Source organism: Hypomesus transpacificus, chromosome 23, assembly GCF_021917145.1.
Source record: "Hypomesus transpacificus isolate Combined female chromosome 23, fHypTra1, whole genome shotgun sequence".
Taxonomy (NCBI): domain Eukaryota; kingdom Metazoa; phylum Chordata; class Actinopteri; order Osmeriformes; family Osmeridae; genus Hypomesus; species Hypomesus transpacificus.
This window is the reverse complement of record NC_061082.1, coordinates 5,136,060-5,153,471: the sequence shown is the minus strand read 5'-3', so window position 1 is coordinate 5,153,471 and position 17,412 is coordinate 5,136,060. Positions and strand designations below refer to the sequence as shown.

Genomic DNA, 17,412 nt, shown 5'->3' with positions numbered 1-17,412 from the left:
AAACACAGTAGTTTCCTTTTACGATTTTTATTTCCACAATGGTGAACAAACTAGTTCTCGTCCACATTGACTGTCTGCAGACCTGTGGAGAAAAGAGAATGCACAGTCAACAACCACACACACATCCTGCAAACTGCAAAGATTAAAAACATTATAGAATACTTAGTTCCAATGGAACTGGTCTGGGGGGAAACATTCCGTGTGAAAGATCCGATGACATGCAACTATAAGTAAACAGGTGCAGGTCATGTCCACTTCTGAATAACCCTAATCCTTTTCAGCGTGCCTGTCCATGACCCTGGCCAGCCAGCCTCACCTTTGTATGTGGTGACGGGGACATAGGTGACCAGGGTGTACAGTTTGTTGGGAGAATCCTCGTCCTCGTTACGCTTCCTCGACAGACGCACGCGCATGCGGTAGGGTACGTTCCTGCAACGACACAGTCACCCCTGGTCACCATCAACGACAACACAGTCACCCCTGTTCACCACGACAACAGTCACCCCGGAAAACTAGGGTAACAGAGGGCCTGGCGAAGCGGCTCACCTGACTCCCTTTGTCCACACAGCCTTGTTCAGACGGGTGTCGATGCGTACGTCAGGGGTCCCCATCTCCTTCATGGCGAACTTACGGATCTCCTTCAGAGCGCGGGGAGCCCTCCTCTTGAAGGACCTGCACACGGGGCAACAGGAAGCACATGAGACTGACTAGTCTGCAGGCCCAGACTACCTGCTGTGATCCAACAAGAGACTGACTAGTCTGCAGGCCCAGACTACCTGCTGTGATCCAACAAGAGACTGACTAGTCTGCAGGCGCAGACTACCTGCTGTGATCCAACAAGAGACTGACTAGTCTGCAGGCCCAGACTACCTGCTGTGATCTAACAAGAGACTTACTAGTCTGCAGGCCTAGACTACCTGCTGTGATCCAACAAGAAACTGACTAGTCTGCTAGTCTGCAGGCGCAGACTACCTGCTGTGATCCAACAAGAGACTGACTAGTCTGCAGGCCCAGACTACCTGCTGTGATCTAACAAGAGACTGACTAGTCTGCAGGCCTAGACTACCTGCTGTGATCTAACAAGAGACTGACTAGTCTGCAGGCCTAGACTACCTGCTGTGATCCAACAAGAGACTGACTAGTCTGCAGGCCCGGACTACCTGCTGTGACCTGACTAGTCTGCAGGCCCAGACTACCTGCTGTGATCTAACAAGAGACTGACTAGTCTGCAGGCCCAGACTACCTGCTGTGATCCAACAAGAGACTGAGTAGTCTGCAGGCCCAGACTACCTGCTGTGATCTAACAACAGACTGACTAGTCTGCAGGCCCGGACTACCTGCTGTGACCTGACTAGTCTGCAGGCCTAGACTACCTGCTGTGATCTAACAAGAGACTGACTAGTCTGCAGGCCCAGACTACCTGCTGTGATCTAACAAGAGACTGACTAGTCTGCAGGCCCAGACTACCTGCTGTGATCTAACAAGAGACTGAGTAGTCTGCAGGCCTAGACTACCTGCTGTGATCTAACAAGAGACTGAGTAGTCTGCAGGCCCAGACTACCTGCTGTGATCTAACAAGAGACTGACTAGTCTGCAGGCCTAGACTACCTGCTGTGATCTAACAAGAGACTGACTAGTCTGCAGGCCCAGACTACCTGCTGTGATCTAACAAGAGACTGACTAGTCTGCAGCCCTAGACTACCTGCTGTGATCTAACAAGAGACTGACTAGTCTGCAGGCCCAGACTACCTGCTGTGATCTAACAAGAGACTGAGTAATCTGCAGGCCTAGACTACCTGCTGTGATCCAACAAGAGAGTACACTGCTACACCCTGCTTTGGTCCATCATAAAAATGATAAACAATTCTAAAAAAGACTACTCAAACCACAACCGCAAGTAAATGTATACAAATCCACACGCACGTTATTAAATAATGCTTCAAGTCTGACTTGGTGCCAGTGTTCACCACCACCACCAGCCCATCAACCAAGTACTGTCTTTCCATCACATGCCAATCAAATCACCATGGAAGCAGACAAACAGGGTTCCCAGCCCCGAAACATACACCCATGACTTAGACAGCCTCATTAGACTCTGTTCAAAGGATTTGCACAACAAGTACTGTTAATCTCTTATGAAAGTAATGTTAGTACCTGCACACCTTTCAGAAGTGCAGGTCAAATAACAGCCAAGTTACTACCTCAGACATCAATTATGGAATTAAGCATTTTCCAAATCTAGGAAGAGCTAATTCCCTGGCAGGTCATCAAACTTTCCAGCATGTTTAAAGACCGTGGAAACGACATGACACACACTTGGACAACACAGCATCCTTTACCGCATAGCTGGAAAACCGCACATGCATAAGAAGCAATGACCCTTGTGTACTCACACTCCATGGATGCGCTTGTGGATGTTGATGGTGTACTCCCTGGTCACCACCTCGTTGATGGCAGAACGACCCTTCTTTTTTTCACCTCCCTTCTTGGTAGGCGCCATCTACGATAGAGTTGGTAGTTACTTACTGTTTAGTAGACTATCGATAACTAGTCATAGACTTGGTAGGTACACAAACTAGGTAGCACAAACGGTTACAATCAAGTCATTGAGCGCTTGACAAGTGTCAACAGGCATGACATGTCATGCAAGCAAAGTTGCGTTACTGGCCACTTAATTTCTTAAATATCCTTAACTACTGCATTTAACTCTACAGCTGCTTATCTGGCCAAATGACAAAGTTTGCTTTGACGCCAGAGTGCTGATTGACAGACCTTTCTGGCTGCGGCTTGGTAACCGGCTACCAACTTAGTGGTACCGGTGCCTCACTGGCTTTGATAATCATCATATTGACTAGACATATGCATGCATATACTACCGGAGAGCTCCCATCATATCCACCGACTCTACAAACTGAATTTCCAGGAGTGTTACCTAAAGGTAGCCAGCTTAGTTTGACACTACACAGGGTAAAGATACAGCTGTTTGGCCAAAGGCAAAATAGCCATTTATGTTATTGCAAATGTACATGAATTGCTACGCTCGGATGAATAATAATATACTTTTAAGGGACCTTGACAACTTATCTTGTACTCCTGGTACGATAATTGTTTAATACATGGATACATAGCCTGGATGACATCAGATAAATAAGGTGATTTTGAAAAACAGTACTCACTTCTGCCCGAGTAAAGTCGGAAAGGAAGTCGCAAAGGATTGTGGGTAGTGAACACCTGGGAGATTTCGTTTATGTCCGGGTTGGCAAAATATTGCCTTAGTATTATGTCTTAATATCTTACAAAGTCTTATGTGTGATGTTAACCATGTAAATATTCAAAAGAAAATAGGACATACGTTCAGCATCAATAACAAACCAATAGAATGAATCGTAAAGTCTGTTAAATACAGCCAATGGACCCTCATGAACATCAGCTCCCATCATGCAATTCGATCGCTGTCGGGTCATCGGCGAGTTCAAACAACGACGAGCCAATGTTGTGAATGAAGTAGAAACTGATGGACATGACAGCGGTGAAAGACAACTTTCTTCATTTTGCACGAATACCTTTATTCTAAATGAAGGCCTAATAGTTCAGTAAGGTTGTTATGTAAGCCTTTATTAGGTTGATGTATTTTTTGATAGGCTATATAATTTGATTTAATCATGACTTCACATGCTAGCTAGCTAGCTAGCTAGCTATCGTTAGCTAGCTAACTAGCGCGAGCAAAGAGCATTTTCTAGCTAGCTTGTCAAAAATTTCAACAAATATGACGCTCGCCCCGAAAGAGCTCTCCAATCTGTTGGGCATCATATCCGAAGAGGCATGCACCAACACTTTTGAAAGTCTCTCAACTGCCTTCCATCATTATTTCGGAAAGACCGAACATTTCCGAGTCGGCTCGGTTTTGGTGATGCTACTTCAACAGCCTGACCTTCTGCCCAGCTCTCCTCAGCGCCTGACTGCTCTCTACCTGCTATGGGAGATGTACCGCACCGAGCCTCTTGCAGCCAACCCATTCGCTGCTGTCTTTGCTCACTTGCTGAACCCTACATCTGCTGGAGAGGAGCAAGAGGAACCTCTGTCCGGTATGTTTCTGAGTCTGAACGTGTATCATTATGAGTAGGCTAAGTGATGGAGACGGAAAGACTCACTAAGACTGAGAAAGTGTGTGTGGGGGGGGGGGGGGGGGGAATAAAAGTGTACACTCTTATTCTTAACAGCTAATTCGAATTTGTCACTTTTCGTTTCAATGTTTACAGGATTTCTGCCGCCCATCACTCAACCAGAGAAGTTTTTCCTGTCCCAGCTAATGTTGGCTCCTCCCAGAGAGCTGTTCAAGAAGACGCCTAGACAGGTATCCTGCATGGACGTAGGGAACATGCCTCAGTCCATAGACATCAGCGGACTTCAGCTGGCTTTGGCAGGTAACGGACACATTCCTATGAAATGTAAACGAAATAAGGAACTAAGTTGGCTTCTTCCAAGTGAAAATAACCAGCCTCACTTCCTGCTTGTTTGCCAGAGCGCCAGTCAGAACTGCCCACTCAGAGCAAGGCCAGCTTTCCCAGCATTCTCAACGACCCCGACCCTGATTCATCCAACTCTGGATTTGACAGTTCAGTGGCCAATCAGATCACAGAGTCTCTGGTGACAGGGCCCCGCCCTCCCCTGGAGAGTAAGTTGACGACTTGTCGAGCAAGATGCCAGATGATAGATATTTAAAACAAGGGACAATTCAATATGGGTTTGTCAGTCCTGTATAATGACAGTAGTACCACAGTAAAAGCATACATAAACATCACAAACAACATGCAGATTAAGGCAAGTCTTTCAGTTCTGAAACTAGAGTAAAAAAAAGAAAAGAACCATTTTATTTTTTACCACCACAAAAAGATTGACCATCTTCTGCTCGTCAGGTCACTTCCGCCCAGAGTTCATCCGGCCGCCCCCTCCACTGCACGTGTGCGAGGACGAGCTGGCGTGGCTGAACCCCACGGAGCCCGACCACAGCATCCAGTGGGACCGCTCCATGTGTGTGAAGAACAGCACGGGTGTGGAGATCAAACGCATCATGTCCAAGGCCTTCAAGAGCCCGCTGTCAGCCCAGCAGCAGTCCCAGGTGAGCCCACCCCTGTCCCTCACACTCCCACGCAGGGCACCATGGGAAATTGAGTTTTAGAAGGCAGTTTGAATGCTGAAATGGTATCTCAAAAAAGAGGCGATATTGAAGCTGTAGCACTGTGGTTCAGGAGGAAATGTTGTAAGTGAAAAAGGGTCGTTGGAGGCTCTGAAGAGAACTTTTCTCATCTTCAAAATCGTGACATACCATACTCCATATCCCTCCCTCCCCACACACTCCCTCCCCACACCCCTACCTCCCTCCCCACACCCCTACCTCCCTCCCCACACCCTCCCTCCCCACACCCCTCCTTCCCCACACCCTCCCTCCCCACACCCCTCCTTCCCCACACCCTCCCTCCCCACACCCCTCCTTCCCCACACCCTCCCTCCCCACACCCCTCCCTCCCCACACCCCTCCCTCCCCACACCCTCCCTCCCCACAACCCTCCCTCCCCACACCCTCCCTCCCCACACCCTCCCTCCCCACAACCCTCCCTCCCCACACCCTCCCTCCCCACACCCTCCCTCCCCACAACCCTCCCTCCCCACACCCTCCCTCCCCACACCCTCCCTCCCCACAACCCTCCCTCCCCACACCCTCCCTCCCCACACCCCCCCTCCCCACACCCCTACAGCTTCTGGGGGAGCTGGAGAAGGACCTGAAGCTAGTGTACCACATCGGCCTGACCCCCGCCAAGCTGCCAGACCTGGTGGAGAACAACCCCCTGGTGGCCATCGAGATGCTGCTGAAGCTGATGCAGTCCAGCCAGATCACAGAGTACTTCTCTGTGCTGGTCAACATGGACATGTCCCTGCACTCCATGGAAGTGGTCAACAGGTAGGCAGCAGGGCTGGGGAGACAGATGGCTACCTTCCAGGATTTGGGGGGAGGGGGGGGAATTGAAGTCTGAAAACATCAGACAAACAATGAGAAGGAAATAGATGTGGCTTGACCAGGGGCCTGTTCCATAAAGGGAGTGTACCGGACAAACCAGGCTTCGGGCAGTTACTTTCCCTGACATATGCCTGTTTAATTCAGTTAACTCGCTTTATGGAACAGGCGTCTGGTTTTCATGATTGACTTGATAACATATTTTGAGGGGGGGGGGATGTTTTTAATGTAACGAGGATCTCTGTTTCTAAAGGCTGACTACTGCAGTTGACCTCCCGCCTGAGTTCATCCACCTGTACATCTCCAACTGCATCTCCACCTGTGAACAGATAAAGGACAAGTACATGCAGGTACGGGAGAGTGGACAGACAATGGCTCTGGAGCTCAGGGTGTAATCTGATTAAAGGCGCCAGGCTTAAGGCTGCCAGAGTTAAATGCTTTCGTTCAGATCGAGTCTAACCCACAGTCCCCACACCAAGCTACTTATGGATCAGAGGTCTAAGTGCTTTCATTTAACACCAACTGCCTTTTTACCATTAAAACATTTAAAAAAAACATTTAGTCATTTAGCAGACGCTCTTATCCAGAGCGACTTACAGTAAGTACAGGGACAGTCCCCCCGAGGCAAGTAGGGTGAAGTGCCTTTCCCAAGGACACAACGTCATTGGCAAGGCCAGGGAATCGAACCAGCAACCTTTGGATTACTAGCCCAATTCCCTAACCGCTCAGCCACCTGACTCCCCACTTAAACATATTGTCAAATTATATTTACTGTTTGTCAACTGTACACAATGTTCTTACATTTACATTTACATTTAGTCATTTAGCAGACGCTCTTATCCAGAGCGATTTACAGTAAGTACAGGGACATTCCCCCCGAGGCAAGTAGGGTGAAGTGCCCAAGGACTGCCCAAGGACACAACGTCATTTGGCAGGGCGGGGAATCGATCCAGCAACCTTTCGATTACTAGCCTGACTCCCTCACCGCTCAGCCATCTGACTCCCTGGCATTATCAATGGTATTTCTAAAATTCACTGTAGAACATTGGTCAACTTTTGCCCTGCACATGTAAGAAACCCAACATGCCCACCTCCTCCACCCTTTGTTCAGAGAATGTGCAGGATGTGACTACAGCCTAAGCCACGGCCAATAGACTCTGTTTGCTCTATACTTCACACAGTAGCTGAAGCAGCAGTATCTTGGTCTGTGACATCAGCCAACACAAATCTTTTTTTCTCAGAAAGGAAACAGCTTAGTAGCTGCTGGCTTCAGCTCCCAGACCACAGCTCTCTGAAGTCATTCATCACCCCTCTTCTTATTTCCTTCTGTAGAACCGTCTGGTTCGTCTGGTCTGTGTGTTCCTTCAGTCTCTGATCCGGAACAAGATCATCAACGTCCAGGACCTGTTCATCGAGGTCCAGGCCTTCTGCATCGAGTTCAGCCGCATACGAGAGGCCGCTGGCCTCTTCCGGCTCCTCAAGACCCTGGACACGGGGGAAAACCCCCCAGAGGCCAAGCCTGCCAAATAATGGTCTACTGCAGGGTTTCATAGATATGTGGCAGTGGCTCAACCTGCCAAATAAAGCCTGCTCCCATAGAGAGAAAGCTAACAAGAGGAAATAGCGCCCCCTCCTCTCTCTCTATCTCTACTCACACAGAAGCTGTTCCAAGGCTGAATATATACCCAGACAGTATTCACTCTCTCTAGACCCTGTCTGAAGTCTTGTTCTGAACTCTGAAGTTTTTTTTCTCTTTTCTGGGAGAAAAAAGGATGGACATATTTTGAAATGGAATTTTGAACAAGTGTTTTTTTCCTCCTTTTGCAGATGGATGCTTGTCCGTTTTGTTTCATTAAAACATGTTAAAATTTGTCTTTGGTTTGCGGTTTGATTCCCGTGTTAGCTGTTGGACACAAGGGATCTGTGTTTTTAAAATAGATGAGATGAAAAACTAAGATTTGTCCGATATAGACATGTTACAGACAGCTAGTGAAACTCAGAGTTGTTTAGCAACACAGACAGTTTGGTGCTAGTGGAGTGTACATTTCTAGTATTGGGTAGGCTAAGTGATATTCAACAAAAACCAACAAAGTTTTAATACAAAAAATCAGTTATTACCCTGATGTGTTTATTTCATATTTTCAATCAAAGACAAAATAATTGCTTATCATCCTCCATTTGTGTGAGGAAAATGTGACAGTTCTCAAGTGGCAGTTTTGAGGAATAGCACATTGTTTTGAAATGGGTTTTGGCGACCATCATCTGAGTGATGCAGTAAATCCTGCAGGAGGTGAGACTGCGGCCCCCTAAGCTCTCTTCATCCCCCTGGCCATGAGACAAGCGAACACGGTCATCACCATCTTGGGCTTCACCTCCACCAGGTCCTCTGGGAGGGCGTACACCCGCGCTCCAATCTTCCTCGCCATGGAGATGGCATACCTGGCAACCCACATAGCAACATGACGGGGTTAGAGAGCTGAGATGAACAACGTGAACATTTTCATTCAGGGTTGGCAACAACCGTCTGGACATACATATGCACATAAATGTCATTATTTTGCCCATCTGGTTAGATGCTAACTGCATTTCATTGGCTTCGTACCTGTACCCTGCACAATGAAGTTGAATCTAATTTGTGAGTTTGTATGGGCCGGTCCCCAATGCCACAGTTGGAACCAGAAGCAGTCTTAAGGAACATGCAGGCATTGGATCTGCCTTCCCCTGAACTATAACAACATCCTAACAAGGTGCGTTCCCTTAAAGGTGTCGTGACGTACTTGGCATTGTTGAGTTTCTCTTCCTCTGTCATGTCGTCCATCTTGAGCAGGTCGTAACGGATGGAGCCGGGCTGGATGGCATCGATCACATCCAGGACGGGAAGACTGCTGCCGATGGACCCATCCTGGAGAGACAGAACGACAGAGTCTGTAGATCTAGTACATCACTTGAATTACACTTACAGTGACAGGTATGACACAAAAGGCTCTATTGGAAAGAATTAGCCAACTAGCACATAAGCTAGGCACTGTGGTCATAGTTAGGTTGCACAGCAGTGTGAATGCAGCCTACCTTGAACCCAGAGATGGTGCTCTTCCCGGCCTGGGAGAGAGTCTCATTGACCCAGGTGACGATGGTGTCATCGATGACCTTCTGACCGTCACCCAGCTCCTCCAGGATGTTCAGAGTGTACCTGACGTACGATGGAAGGTCCACAATGTTAAAAATTAGTATCTCAGGGAGTCAGATGGCTAAACGGTGAGGGAATTGGGCTAGTAATCAAAAGTGGCCAAAAAATGACGTGTCCTTGGGCAAGGCACTTCACCCTACTTGCCTCGGGGGGAATGTCCCTGTACTTAATGTAAGTCGCTCTGGATAAGAGCGTCTGCTAAATGACTAAATGTAAATTTAAGTGATCTCCAGGATACAAGATCATGGTTGTAGTTTCTTTGTCCTCTTACCTCCTCATCAGCTGCCACAGCAGGGCAAGGGTCAGTTTGTGGTTCCCTTCGTTGAGGTCTTGTCCGGCGATGCCCACCAGAGAGAATTTGGCCTCTTTCTTGCCCAGCTCTACGGCGTAGTTGCAGTTCTCCAGCTAGGATGGACAGAATGATCCTCGTTAGGGCATCCTGCTGTAGTGCAAGAACCTTGTGATGGAGCCAAGTCCTAGTCAGCGTGTACTACTGGAGGCAGGGTGTACTACTGGAGGCAGGGTGTACTGCTGGAGGCAGGGTGTACTACTGGAGGCAGGGTGTACTACTGGAGGCAGGGTGTATTACTGGAGGCAGGGTGTACTACTGGAGGCAGGGTGTACTACTGGAGGCAGGGTGTACTACTGGAGGCAGGGTGTACTAATGGAGGCAGGGTGTACTACTGGAGGCAGGGTGTACTGCTGGAGGCAGGGTGTACTAATGGAGGCAGGGTGTAATACTGAAGGCAGGGTGTACTACTGGAGGCAGGGTGTACTGCTGGAGGCAGGGTGTACTAATGGAGGCAGGGTGTAATACTGGAGGCAGGGTGTACTACTGGAGGCAGGGTGTACTAATGGAGGCAGGGTGTAATACTGGAGGCAGGGTGTACTAATGGAGGTAGGGTGTAATACTGGAGGCAGGGTGTACTACTGGAGGCAGGGTGTACTAATGGAGGCAGGGTGTAATAATGGAGGCAGGGTGTACTGCTGTAGGCAGGGTGTACTAATGGAGGCAGGGTGTAATACTGGAGGCAGGGTGTACTACTGGAGGCAGGGTGTACTAATGGAGGCAGGGTGTAATACTGGAGGCAGGGTGTACTACTGGAGGCAAGGTGTACTAATGGAGGCAGGGTGTAATACTGGAGGCAGGGTGTACTACTGGAGGCAGGGTGTAATACTGGAGGCAGGGTGTACTACTGGAGGCAGGGTGTAATACTGGAGGCAGGGTGTACTAATGGAGGCAGGGTGTAATACTGGAGGCAGGGTGTTCTACTGTGCTGGTCTAAATGTGTCATGCTGGGTTTCAGGTCCCACTGGCGTTAGTGTTGTGACAGAGACATCCACTGTTGTGTTACCTTCTTCATGTTGCTGCCCAGTTTGGTGTAGGGAGGTTTGTTAACTCTGTCCCAGTCCACCGGCACGTTGATCTTCTCATACAGCTGGAAGATGACGAGGGCATCAGACAGGTCCCTGTGAACACACACACACACACATACACGCACAAATGAATTCCAGACACTTGCATGAACTCTCTCTTACACACAAGGGTGAAAACACGAATGAACATTCGCCACGTCATGGCGTGTCAATACTTACACGTAGAGATGGTTGACACGAGGATTGACACCCAGAGAGTTCATCCAGTTCCTGAAGGTTCTCTCCTCTCTGGTCTCACCTTCATCAGACAAACACGACTGGTTAAGGTCAGAAGTGACAAGGTGGCTTCAGAAAGAAAGATTTCAGCTAAGTGTTGTTTTATGTCTTCCTGGAGTACTCAGTAGATGTTACCGGTGAAGTAAGTTACATAATACTGGATGGGACCTGTCCCGTAAGTTACATAATACTGGATGGGACCTGTCCCGTAAGTTACATAATACTGGATGGGACCTGTCCCGTAAGTTACATAATACTGGATGGGACCTGTCCCATCCTCTGTCCCGTCCTCTTTGGAAAAGGCAGACCTGGCCCCCCTCCCACAACTTCTTACTAAGAAAATTATATTTAACGACCACATTATCAGTTATAAAAAAAAGAAAAGAAAAACGGGAGTGAGGGACTGGACGGGAGTCAGATGGCTGAGTGGTGAGGGAGTCGGGCTAGTAATCAGAAGGTTGCCGGATCGATTCCCCGCCCCGCCAATATGACGTTGTGTCCTTGGGCAAGGCACTTCACCCTACTTGCCTCGGGGGGAATGTCCCTGTACTTACTGTAAGTCGCTCTGGATAAGAGCGTCTGCTAAATGACTAAATGTAAATGTAAAAACAAATAAGATTCTGCCCCACCCACGCCCCAAGCCCCTGATGCTTCCCAAGCCCGGCATCTTAGACACGTACCCTCAATAGAGCTCCAATCGAAGTCCTGGTTCTCTGGCTTCTTCAGAGCAGGGTATTTGTTGAACAGGTTGGCTATGTAGGCCAAGTTCAGTTTGGGGTTACCCCGAACAACATCGGTTGCCGTGACGAACTGCCTGCAGTTGAGTCGGTCTGCCTGTTCCAGCATGCACTCTGCTCTCTTCAGGTCCTCCTTCTCCTGCAGAGGGTCAGGTGAAGGGTGATATGTTAGCTCACATTCATAAGATTCATATGATTCAGGACTAAAACATTCCATTTTAAACGTCATACTGGTTGCAGTATGACCACTACATTTGAAAGCTTCGTTTGCATGGGTAGTGTGATCCACAAGATCCACCATGTTTAATATGTTAACTTACATGACTATAATTCCTAGTTGCAGTAAGACCACTGCATGGCAGTGTTTGCAGTGGTTAGTGGGTATCGATAATCCAACATGAAAACTTACTCTCACTCCTGACATATCGATGGCAATAGGAGGGATTCCATCCTCATCGCCTTTAGGGGCAACTTGGTTGAGGAGATTGTAGTACGCCTTAGAATCCTGGAACATGACAACAGATGACATCAGATCGCTTGGATGTCTGTGTGTGTGTGTGTGTGTGTGTGTGTGTGTGCAAGGACATGGCATTAGTGAATGTGTGTGTGTGCATGTAGGGTGTGTGTGTATCTTTGAGTGAGCATGTAGGGGGTGTGTGTTAGACCCACCTTGATGTCTGAGCTGAAGTTGTTGATCTTGGGGCAGCCGGCCTCCTCCAGGTGGTAGTTAGCCCATCGCAGCAGCAGCTCCTCTGGGGACAACTTCATCAGGTCCTCCAGACTCTCCCCGTCCCTCAGAAGGGCCATCAGGGCTACACACACACACATATGCAAATTAAACACCCATGACTTCCAATATACAAGTATAATACGTACATTAAGGTCATGGGAGAGTCATAGCACACACACACACACCTTCGTTTCTGCTGATCTCGATGTCGGCGAACAGGCCGATCTTGATGACCTGCCACAGCAGGCCCAGCACCAGGTGCTGCCTGCCCTCCTTCAGGTCCTCCGCTCCGATGTTCACCACGTGGCAGCCGATGGCCGAGGCTGAGTTCAGCGCCAGGTTCAGGTTCTCCTGCAGGCCGACACCACAGCATGAAGGACGGAGCAGCTAGCAGGCCTGACATGGTGCTCTTAGGCTCCTCACCCAGGCCAACGCCCTCCAGACCAATCATAACGCTTAGCCAGAGCTACTTGTCCAATGAGGGCATTGAATTCTACGTTTTAGATGTCGTGCAAGAGAAGAAGGAAAAGTTACCTGGATGGTGAAAGGTGTGAGTTTCTTCTTGTTGATTGTCCTCTCATCAATGGTGTCAGGAACAGACAGGTTGATCATCTTACTACAAGGTCACAGGAAAACATATCAGGACTAAAACAATACATTTATAACATCTGACATGTCCTCTTGTAATTTGATCTATGTAAATGGACCAGAACCAGGGCAGAGGTAAACTATAGGGATTTTCCTTCTCAGACAGTTTTCACGCAATTGAAGTACATAAAACAGCAGTGAGATGATAGATTCAGTATCTACCATAGAACGATCCCATCCCCCATGGCTGTGAAGAGGTCGTCAGTGTTGGGGTCCATGGGCAGAACATGCTTGCAATCTGGGTCCTTTTCCAAAGCTTTGTTTACCCAGTTCACAAACGCCACCTTTTCTTCCTCTGTCAACACAAACAAACTTGTTAGTCATTTGTGCATGTGCAGTTACATAATGTAATACAGTCCTATTGGTTAATTGATTGGCAAATGAGAGAATACAAACAAGGAAGTCTGGGTTGATGCATGTTTCCTATTCTGTGAAATGGTGGTTCCTCAATTAAACTGTCTACTCAGGTTGACAGAAAATAGATAACTTTGCAGTGAAACAACTTGATTGAACGTTATACAACTTCAACAGGTTCTACTATTGTGTACTAGCAAGTGTAGCAGTTTCTCAATGACATAAGCAATAAAACAGGTCATGTAATGATCCTTACAGAATTTCTGTTAAAGGCAATTCCCTCTAAAAAGCTTGTTAACGGATGCCTCTAACCGGAGTAGGAGTGCTGAGTCCCGGACTGTTCGGAGGTGCCGGCCACGGCCCTCAGTCCCTCCTTCTTGTTGATGGCTTTCCTGAAGGTCTTGGCCACCTCTGTGCTCTTCAGCCCGTGGACCACCTGTGTTAGGAAGACCATGGTGAGACCTACTCTGTCTCCTCCTGTGTGGGTGTCATCACTAGATCGTTATTGGTCTGCCATTTGACATTGATTGTAAATACTTGACCTTTAAACTTACGTCAACAAACTCGTCGAAGGTGACCTTGCCATCGTGCTGTTCTCCCGTGCTGGTGAGATCCTGGATGACCTCTCGCACGCGGTACCCCGGCAGAGGCAGGTTGGCGGCTTTGAAGAGGTCGTTTAAGTCACCTGTCCTGATGTGGCCTTGGCTGTCCACATCTGGAACAGAAGAGGAAGGTTAAAGGTAATTTACAACTGTCCAGATAGTATGTGTGGGTGGAGGAGGTGGTTGGAGGAGGGGGGTGGAGGACGGGGGTGGGGGCGAGGAAGATGGGTATGGGTATTGGGTAATATCCCGTCTCTCAAATCTAGATAGATAAACATTACATTACATCACTGTTTCACTACCAATGGATGTTTTAAATGAATGATTGAATATTCATCTTTAGGAAGGAAATAAGATGAACAACTCAGGGAACTTTTTGTCAGCCTCACCAATCTTAGAGAACGCCTCTCTCAGTTCCTCTAACTCCTCCTGGGCAATCGGAGCGGGGGCGGCCATCTTGCGACACAAACAGCAGTGGGACCTGAAACCAACAACAGACATTTGGAGAAGAAGAACATCCTCAGTAAAGGGCAAACAGATTATTTTTCCTCTTTTTTAACAAGGCTTACCCTTATGAGGATTACCTCATAAACGGTTGAGATGTGCTTCCTAATACGCAGACATTGAGATGTTCCCAGAGTAGGCTCAACAGTGGAAACAGGAAGAAAAGCTATAAGGTAAAGGCTGACTTGTTTCATATGACCTGAATGTTGTACTGGACTGTTATGACGTGGCTTCCTGTCTCTTCTGAGTCATGGTGAAACCTCGGAGGTACTTCTGGTACTGGAGTGAGAAACTTCCTGTCACGTTTTTCCCCTCGTTTCATCACCCTTCAACTTCAGTTCTTGATTTGTTGCATTTTCGCAATAAAGCTCTAACAATCTCTGAAGACGTTCATAGATTGTGGCACTTTGTTGTGAGTGCCACTTGCTCATAGATATAACCATGGGGATAATACTCAGGTCCCATGTGATATACCAGAGAAGGGAATGCAGATAGTCCGGCCACATGATGGACAGAGCCCGTGTCAAACTGTGTTGTGACTGTGTGTGTGTGCACGTCTCTGCATTATACCCTTCTGTACTGCTCTGAGAATGGGCCCTGTAGCAGAAAAGGTTGCGAGGCTAACAAACAGGAGGAACGGATGCTATGTCATTGTGGTTTCCATTAAGGCCTTTAAACCACAGCCCTGTAACGCTGCTTCTAGCTGAACGCATCTGAAGGTGTTAAGTTTGGAGATGAGTATTAAGTGCTCTTCTTTCCACACAGAATAGAGAAAATCTGCCCGAGAAACCTTTTATAGAGCACAATAAAATATATATATTTAAAATGTTTAACATTTGGGTATCAATAGATTCCCAAAACCCAGAGCCATACAACTGTCCTTCAAGTTCATTTACTGAATTCATAGGACACACAACCCTATGGTTTATGTGTGTATGTTTGGTTGTTCCTGTACAGGGGTCAGAAGCAGAAGTGAAGAACGTAATCTTAAAAGAAAATAGAAGTATAATAAGAGGCGTTGTGCTTCTCACCTGCCCCACAGGAGTTAATCATGGCAAACGTGAGGTCATTTTAATGATTCATTTCCACTTGCTGAATGATTAACTCTGCATGATGTGTTTCCACTGATCCTGAACACATCTTTACTATTTCATTGGCTGCAGATTTATGATGATTTCAAAACGACTAAAACAGACCAAACAGGAAGTGATGTAAGCTGCTATAGGATCTTGTGATACGGAGCAGAGCGTTTTGCCATTTTCTTCATATTAAACTGGAATGGAGGAATTCCTTCAAAAGCCATGTTCAAAAACCATTGATGGGTCTGACCACTATCATCAAGGCATTTTATTCGAAGACACATCACTCAAGATGGCAAAATAATTCCTTACGCAATATGGTTCCCTTTTAGACAGCATTAAGAGTTACAACATAAATCTAATAGAAGACCTTGCATGGATTAGATTTGTTGGATGTATTTTGAACAAATGGGCACATTATTTTCTTTTATATAAATTCAAATGTGTCTTCATCTCCAGGGTTACCGTTGGCTCATGTTTAGAGACTGAACAGTTGCTGCCACAAACCACAAACTTCCTGTTGTGCCGTACTGCAATGCAAACACGATCTGCTTCTGCTCTCTGTATTCTCTGCTTATGCTCAAGAATACTGTTACTATTACATCTTACTGATCTGAATAATGAAGCCAATGAATTCACTGTTTTATAGATTTGATCCAAGCGGTTAATGTAGATGTTTTATCATATTAACAGTGGACTATTATGATGTCTCCTTCAGTTGCCCACAGCATCAGACAGACCTTGTCGAGTAAAGTGTTTAGAACATTGTGTGATACTATGGCTCTAGTACCATAGTAGGCGTTAGTTCTACCATCCTCATTATAATGTAGCAGACACACACAAACACACACACACACAAGCACAAATAAATACATAAATTCAAATAAATACGGTTACCTGAGGGAGGTGAGAGCGGACTATCTGGCCCGTCTGTTTGTGGTCTGTGTCTGGGTTCAACACTCTTCCACAGCGTATCTGGTGGTGCTCTGACTGACTGACTGACTGACTGACAATGCACTGCTCTCGTCTTATAAGTGGGATGACATCTATTCAAACGTAGGCAACAGGAAGGAAGTGAAATGCAGCACTTCTGAAACAGGAATAAAAGAGGTTTTGTCTTTATATGGTAAAATGCTGGTGAGAGCTGTCAAGGTGAAACTGTTTTAAAAGGACTGCAAATCACCTGGGAGGACCACGAAACCAGTTTACATTGTAATCGGGATGAAACGGGGTTCCCATCAAACCAGGCCTAAAGGCCACCCAGTTTCAGGGGCGCCGCCAGGAATTTTGGGCCCTATGAAGAAGAAAATAAGAAAAAGGAAAAAAAGTATCATTTCTATTAGTTTTTCAATTTTGGGGGACCCCTGTCAGTCAGGGTGCCTTAGAATCGTCATAACTTTTCCCCCCTATAGGGCGCCCCTGCCCAGTTTATCCTATTGGTGCAACCTTGTTTCATCTTAATCTCTTCATAGGATAAGGATATGTGGCTTTTCAACACTCGAGCTAGAGAGGGGTGCTTTTGTTTTGTCAAGAAACAGTTTAGAACGGGCCTGATATTCACTAGAACAAACAAGGCCACACAAACTAACCTAATCCGAGACTAGGTCTGTTGCGGATTGTTTGGGGCAGTGTAAAAAGGAGCATACTAAGAATGTTACGAAAACGGCAAAAACTGCATTTGTCCATCTACATAGCTAACTAACATTGTTAAAATAAGATATTGTGACAATGTAATGTGACACAGATAGGCTATGAATAGGCCTAAACCTCTTTATTTGCAGTCCTGGCTACTTTTACCTCACAAAAAAGTCAGGCTATTCACATTCGAGTTAGTCTCTACTGTAGAGCTATAGTTTATAAACAACTGCCAATTAGAAACATCACCAGCACAACTTTTGATCAAAC

General features: G+C 47.0%; 3 protein-coding genes and 1 long non-coding RNA gene across 5 annotated transcripts; 1 reads left to right on the top strand and 3 right to left on the bottom strand.

Moving 5' to 3' along the window:
• Positions 1-11: 11 nt before the first annotated feature.
• rpl31 (ribosomal protein L31) lies at positions 12-3,232 on the bottom strand. The gene is made up of 5 exons (XM_047046539.1): positions 3,177-3,232; positions 2,394-2,500; positions 547-672; positions 317-429; positions 12-82 (listed from the first exon to the last, which is right to left on the bottom strand). The coding sequence occupies exons 2-5, from the start codon at positions 2,498-2,500 to the stop codon at positions 51-53; spliced, it is 378 nt and encodes a 125-aa protein (XP_046902495.1). The 5' UTR covers positions 3,177-3,232; the 3' UTR covers positions 12-50.
• On the bottom strand, positions 704-2,384 carry LOC124485162. The gene is made up of 3 exons (XR_006958039.1): positions 1,421-2,384; positions 1,197-1,373; positions 704-1,113 (listed from the first exon to the last, which is right to left on the bottom strand). It is a non-coding gene; the product is annotated as an uncharacterized LOC124485162 (long non-coding RNA).
• Positions 3,233-3,464: 232 nt separating the features above from the next.
• cnot11 (CCR4-NOT transcription complex, subunit 11) lies at positions 3,465-7,884 on the top strand. Its single transcript, XM_047046507.1, has 7 exons — positions 3,465-4,085; positions 4,260-4,424; positions 4,523-4,675; positions 4,917-5,119; positions 5,757-5,959; positions 6,267-6,363; positions 7,346-7,884. The coding sequence occupies exons 1-7, from the start codon at positions 3,767-3,769 to the stop codon at positions 7,541-7,543; spliced, it is 1,338 nt and encodes a 445-aa protein (XP_046902463.1). The 5' UTR covers positions 3,465-3,766; the 3' UTR covers positions 7,544-7,884.
• Positions 7,885-8,105: 221 nt separating this feature from the next.
• Positions 8,106-16,528, bottom strand: lcp1 (lymphocyte cytosolic protein 1 (L-plastin)). 2 transcript variants are annotated; one of them, XM_047046489.1, is made up of 17 exons: positions 16,405-16,522; positions 14,509-14,533; positions 14,314-14,405; positions 13,877-14,037; positions 13,635-13,758; positions 13,131-13,263; positions 12,855-12,936; positions 12,506-12,671; positions 12,260-12,402; positions 12,000-12,095; positions 11,534-11,729; positions 10,797-10,875; positions 10,556-10,670; positions 9,472-9,605; positions 9,083-9,203; positions 8,791-8,915; positions 8,106-8,452 (listed from the first exon to the last, which is right to left on the bottom strand). In XM_047046489.1, the coding sequence occupies exons 2-17, from the start codon at positions 14,511-14,513 to the stop codon at positions 8,320-8,322; spliced, it is 1,905 nt and encodes a 634-aa protein (XP_046902445.1). In that variant the 5' UTR covers positions 14,514-14,533; positions 16,405-16,522; the 3' UTR covers positions 8,106-8,319. The 2 variants fall into 2 exon arrangements, with proteins under 2 accessions (XP_046902445.1, XP_046902446.1); XM_047046490.1 differs by lacking the exon at positions 14,509-14,533 and having other exon boundaries at positions 16,405-16,528.
• Between the last annotated feature and the right edge of the window lie 884 nt (positions 16,529-17,412).

What these genes read in the sequence shown, in the direction of transcription:
- rpl31 (XM_047046539.1), bottom strand. Translation starts at nt 2,500, where the DNA reads ATGGCGCCTACCAAGAAGGGAGGTGAAAAAAAGAAGGGTCGTTCTGCC. An exon ending in CACAAGCGCATCCATGGAGT is followed by an intron (nt 673 to 2,393) that starts GTGAGTACACAA and finishes CCCCGTGTGCAG; the next exon opens with GTCCTTCAAGAGGAGGGCTC. An exon ending in CCCCGTCACCACATACAAAG is followed by an intron (nt 83 to 316) that starts GTGAGGCTGGCT and finishes TTTTCTCCACAG; the next exon opens with GTCTGCAGACAGTCAATGTG.
- cnot11 (XM_047046507.1), top strand. Translation starts at nt 3,767, where the DNA reads ATGACGCTCGCCCCGAAAGAGCTCTCCAATCTGTTGGGCATCATATCC. An exon ending in GCAAGAGGAACCTCTGTCCG is followed by an intron (nt 4,086 to 4,259) that starts GTATGTTTCTGA and finishes CAATGTTTACAG; the next exon opens with GATTTCTGCCGCCCATCACT. An exon ending in GCCCCGCCCTCCCCTGGAGA is followed by an intron (nt 4,676 to 4,916) that starts GTAAGTTGACGA and finishes TCTGCTCGTCAG; the next exon opens with GTCACTTCCGCCCAGAGTTC.
- lcp1 (XM_047046489.1), bottom strand. An exon ending in TCACACCTTTCACCATCCAG is followed by an intron (nt 12,672 to 12,854) that starts GTAACTTTTCCT and finishes GTCGGCCTGCAG; the next exon opens with GAGAACCTGAACCTGGCGCT. An exon ending in CGATTGGAGCTCTATTGAGG is followed by an intron (nt 10,876 to 11,533) that starts GTACGTGTCTAA and finishes TGTCTGATGAAG; the next exon opens with GTGAGACCAGAGAGGAGAGA.